Source organism: Sinocyclocheilus anshuiensis, unplaced genomic scaffold (genome assembly GCF_001515605.1).
Source record: "Sinocyclocheilus anshuiensis isolate Anshui unplaced genomic scaffold, SAMN03320099.WGS_v1.1 scaffold3827, whole genome shotgun sequence".
NCBI classification, from domain to species: Eukaryota; Metazoa; Chordata; class Actinopteri; order Cypriniformes; family Cyprinidae; genus Sinocyclocheilus; species Sinocyclocheilus anshuiensis.
In genome coordinates, this window is record NW_015554555.1 from 87757 (window position 1) to 93373 (window position 5617).

The 5617-nt window shown below is 38.8% G+C and overlaps 1 protein-coding gene across 1 annotated transcript in view; it reads right to left on the reverse strand.

Moving 5' to 3' along the window:
• Window positions 1-5617, reverse strand: part of LOC107671515 (phosphatidylinositol 4,5-bisphosphate 3-kinase catalytic subunit beta isoform-like) — a 100327-nt gene that overhangs the window by 51314 nt on the left and 43396 nt on the right. The window contains exons 3-6 of the mRNA XM_016464436.1: window positions 4414-4597; window positions 2693-2921; window positions 1258-1478; window positions 976-1158 (exon numbers count right to left, since the gene is read on the reverse strand). Of these exons, the coding sequence (XP_016319922.1) occupies window positions 976-1158; window positions 1258-1478; window positions 2693-2921; window positions 4414-4563 (783 nt within the window). The 5' untranslated portion in view covers window positions 4564-4597. The remainder of the gene's footprint in view (window positions 1-975; window positions 1159-1257; window positions 1479-2692; window positions 2922-4413; window positions 4598-5617) is intronic.

Here is a 5617-nt window from a genome sequence, read left to right on the forward strand (position 1 = left end):
TTACTCCCCCTCGAGGCATCCTATGTGTATATGACTTTCTTCTTTCAGACGAATCCAGTCGGAGTTATATTAAAATTGTCCTGACTATTCCAAGCTCTATCATTGCAGTCAAAGGTCGGCTTTGCGCATGCGCCGCTCAGAAGTGACGCACGCGGAATCGCAGGGGAGAGATCAAAACAAAACAACGGTCACTAATTGTAAGTACAAAACGTGGATTTGTAAAGAAAAATGTCATAGGATTTCGATATAGGGCAAGAGGAGACTGGTTTTCCTTTGCTAAAGTAAGGAAACTTTGCTTCCTTTGATCCTGTAAACAAACGTTTGTTTTCACGAGACTCACCAGCGCATGCGCAACGCTGACCTCATATGTCATCCGCCCGGAGCTGCTTCCGTTTACAACAGTGAGCGCAAGCTAGACTCAAGTGATTATTACATTTTGAATATGGATATTTTTCTTACAAAAACGCATCGGTTCGCTACAGGAGGACTTTGTTCACGCCCCGGAGCCGTGTGAGACATTTTTTATGGATGGGCGCTTTTTATTTAACTTCTTTTGGACTGAAGCACTGCAACACCCGCTGACTGCAATGATAGAGCTTGGAATAGCCAGGACAATTTTTTATATAACTCCGACTGGATTCGTCTGAAAGAAGAAAGTCATATACACCTAGGATGCATTTTTGGGTGAACTAACCCTTTAAGCCATGTTACTGGTCTTATGTATGCAAAAATAGTCATACAAATGTAAAGTCATGTAAAGTCATAGAAGTTTGAAATGGCATGATGATGAGTAAATGATGACAAACTTATTATATGAACAGAGAAATGCTTTTATAGGTGCAGCAAAGCTTGAAACTTTAAACTACACATTGCTCTAAAACAGTATGTAGTGGAGTGCTGTATTTTTACCATATTAACAAAACCTTGGAAAATATAGTTTGAACTTTCAAAGCCATTTCTGGCAACGTATCTTACTTTGCACTGATTAAGAGGGTGATCTTCAAACAGGAACTCAAGTTTTCCACTGACACGCAGCACATAATCACTTCGGAAACCAATGTCTTCCTCTGGGCCGTGAGTGGTCTGCCATTTCTTGAGAGCCTGGTCCATTAGTTCAGTTACTGTACAATGCAATGACACTTTCAGGCTGGCTGTGTCCTAAAGAGAGAAAAAGAAATAAGAGAATCATAAGACTGATAATTAATTTAATTGTAGGGATATCTGCAATATACTACATACTAAATTAACACTACTCACCTGTGACTGGTCGTAGTGCATGGTAATTTTGATTACGTCCTCGTGCTTGTCAATCAAACTCTCCAATGACCCTGCCTCCAGCGGCATGGTGTAACAGCTCCGAAGCCACTCCCCCCATGACATCAGCTGCATACGCTGCATTTTCTCCTCGCTGATTTGCTTCATTTTGGAACGAAAGTCCTTTACTTCCTGGTCTTGCAGGGCATCCAATTCATGAAGACCTGTGCCATGTGGCATAAAGTTCTGTGACTTTACTCTCACAATATCAACAACATCCACTGCAGAGAATGTGTTTATGAAGTGAATTACATAGTATCTGAACTAAAAATTATGTGAACTCAGCAGAGTGTGAATAGCTGTCACAGATAAAATGGTTTCAACCCTTATGCATTTGTAATGTTGTGAATTCCCACTTCAAAGACAAGCTTGGCACCCCAACACACTTTAACTCTGGTATGTTTCCAAAATCATTTTTTTGAAGTTTTGTAAGAGTAAAAACAATGTGTGATAAATTAAGGGAATACTTCTCAGAATTGCACTGTACTATACTAAAGTGTGTGTGAGGAACAAGGAGAAATTTTAAGCTGACTTAAATTTCAATTTGTTCCTCGCACAAACTAGTTGCATGAATTAAGCAATATAGCACACAATGTGTGTGGATTTGTAATTCCATGGAACAAAAAAGATTTTTCCTTTTGTGTTTCACAGAAAAAAGAAAATGCAATGGATCTGCAAAACTAAAAGCGAGTAATTGACGCCAATTTTCATTTCCGAACTATTCTTTTAATGAACATCGGTTTCTGGTGAATGACATCAGTGTGTTTTGTTTACGAGACAGAGGTCTGGGAGAGAGGCTCCAAATGGCTTCCTGATTACACACATGACAACATTTAAAGAGCTTTAAAAATTCATTTGATCCTCTCCACTAAGAGAGACTGTCCATATTGTGTGTGTGTGTGTGTGTGTGTGTGTGTGTGTGTGTTAAGAGTCAGTGAATGAGCAAGGCCAGTGGAGTGTGTGAGTGCATAAGCCTTGCGGGCTGAGCCTGACATCTCATTATAGCCCCATTATGATCCATCCTTACATACATGCAAACAAACAATCAGCATCACTCTCAAATCAGCCTCTGCTGAGTCACACACACTTACTGTTCACTGCTGGTGCCAAAATGGTGTGTCAAAGATTACATATACAGATACACATTAGATACACAATATTTATAGTTGCGTTGTCTATTTTTGCTCTGCAAACTAAGAATGATTCAATGAAAATCTCATAAAACAAAAAAGAAGTGACTCGTCATCACCCACTAGAGTAACAAATTTAACTGGCAGAATGGGTCACTGAAAAATCCCAGATAGTCTCATCCTGTCTATTGGATATTAGCTTACAGAATAGCTCTCATTATGCATGTGATTATGTACATATGTGTCACCTTTCCCAATGAGCACTCCGATCTTAGAGTCTAGTATGCGCTCTGCACGTCCACAGTTGCGTGTGATCAGTTTGAGGACAGGCAGGAACGGTCGCACATCGCATAGCCGCCTGGTTTCATCCTCCAGCTCTTCGTGCACTGCTGCCTGGTTCACACACTCGAACATGTGACCCTCCATCTCCCCCAGCAATGAGAAGAGAGGGTATGTCTGAGCCTCCTTCCATAACAGCTAGATAAACACAAAAGCAAGATGATGAGAGTGAATAATCCGATCAAAATTGCATTTTGAGTGCCCTTGCATTTTTGTTGGTAATGGTTAAACTAAAACCTTCTGTGCGAAAATGTGAGTGGTGTTTGCCTGTGGAAAACTCCATCACAATGCTAAAGGAGGTTGTCTGGGCATTGTTTTGTGGTTGTTAAAATGTTTTGAGCTATGTTGCTATGTGGCTGTTAGGTCACTGCAAGCAGGACTTTGCAATTAACTGCATTCATAAAACCAATGCGAGTATGAAATTACAGTTGATAACAGATTTTTAGATATGGCTATTAAAGCCTACACTCTAAAAATTTGGCAACCCAGCACTGGTTAAATATTGGACCAAGCACATGCTGGGTTATTTTGACCCAGCTGGTTGGGTTAAATGTTTGATGCAACATGTTGGATTGTTTTAACTCAGTTTGTTTTTTAAATCACTATATTGCTGGCTTATATTGGAAATGGAAATTAGAAATCACAGAGCAAATTACTAGAGGCAACAGTAATAATCAAAAGGTGAACATTTATTAATAAGCAAGAACACTCATAGACAAAAATATAAGACAATTTGAATTTATTTGGATGAATACAGCATAGTTTACAAAATTACATACATTTAAATTCGTTTAACAAGCATTTTAGAAATAACAAATGTAACATTTAAATGCAAGTGTATTCAACCATTCTCTGTTATCCCTTTTAACTGAAATAGTGCTGATCCTCGTGCCATTGTGAAAAAATCTTCATGTCCATAGCACAAACGCTGCAGGAAGTTACACATCAAAATTTTATACTAAGGGATTGTGATCAAATCCCTGAGTATCCCAATGTATATGCAATAACAACTGTGATGCTTGCATTTTAAACAGGCTGTACTTCACACTGCAGAATGATAAGTTCTCTCAAGCAAACAAATGGTCACACTTTATTTTAAGGTCCAATTCTCGCTATAAACAAACCATTAACTATGACTTTTGACTCCGTAAACTCCTAATTTGCTGCTTATGAATAGTTATTAAGGTAGTTGTTAAGTTTAGTTATTGGATAGGATTAGGGATGTAGAAAATCGTCATGCAGAATATGTGCTTTATAAGTACTAATAAACAGCCAATATGTTAATAATAGGCATGCTAATAAGCAACTAGTTAATAGTGAGAATTGGTCCCTATGCTAAAGTGTTACCAAACAAATTTAAGCCATCAGAAGAAAGAAAAAAAACATTTAGGGAATAATTTATTTTGCTAGACATTCTGGTTACTATAAGGAAATTTGCAACTACATGTCATCTACAAGTCATTAGATTAATACTCTAATCAGAGTTAGTCGGACATGTAGTTGCAAGCTATAGTCAAGTAAAGGTGTAAAGGGGGACCATCAAAATAAAGTGTAACCAACATTTATTTTATTTGAACCACAAATTAACAGAGAACAGACAATCTGCTTGCACACAAACACACACACATACCAGCTTGATGTGTTGGATGGTGCTCTCTCGAGGAACCTCCATCTGGATGTATATTCCTGTGGGCAACAGGAAGTCCACCATCACCTGGTCGTCTCCATCCAGCCCTGACTCCGCCCACAAGTCCAGCTGATCTGTCTTGGCGGAAGGCATGGCACAGACCACACTGGAGCCAAACCATGGGAACCTGAACACAAATCAAAACAAACAAATATTATATATATATTAGGGGTGTAACGATACACGTATTCGTATTGAACCGTTCGGTACGAGGCTTTCGGTTTGGTACACATTACAAACCGTATGATTCCTTGGACTAATCCTATTACATTTTGAAAAAAATAAAAGAGCTTAAAGTGTGTGAATTATAATGTTCTCAGTTCCACTGTGCTCAACAAGGCAGCACAAATGACGTAAAAGGCAATGTGCTGTCTGCCCCTTTCACCCCCAAAGAAAAACACACTACTCCAGTCAGGCATATGCTGGACTTGCTCGTTGCAATATGGCTAGTAACGTTAATGAGATTACCAGACTAGAAATAGAGGATCCTCCAATAACCAACAGGTCTGGCATTTGGAACCACTTTGGTTTCCCTGTAAGTTATGAGGGTGATGGCAAGAGAGTTGTGGATAAAAAAACAACAGAATGTCACATCTGCTACATGACAATAGGCTACATCAGCAGGAATACTTCAAACATGTCAACTCATTTATGCAGACATCACCCCAGTTTGTCAGTAACTGGAACTAGACGAAAACAAGGAGAAACACAGACACTACAAACTATCCCCGCAGCATTTAGGCAGGCATATAGCTCCATCATTGTTCAAAGTAAAAAAAAAAGATCATACTTTATGATGTCAGTTTTAATAAATAAAAAATTTGTAAAAATAAAGAAAATTTCTCTGGCATTTCTTTTTTTTTGCTGCATTAAAAACGTACCAAACCGTGACACCGAACGTATCAAAGTGAACCATGAATTTTGTGAACCGTTATACCCCTAATATATACAGTGCACAGCATAAATGAGTACACCCCCTCTGAAACGTAACAAATTCAGCCATTACTCTTTGCTTAGAAGCCCTCTACGCACACCTTGGCAATATAATCGCCATTGGCTACTCAATTTTTTTGCTTACTCGCCAGACTGATATACTATTTTACACACACACACACACACACACACACACACACACACACACACACAC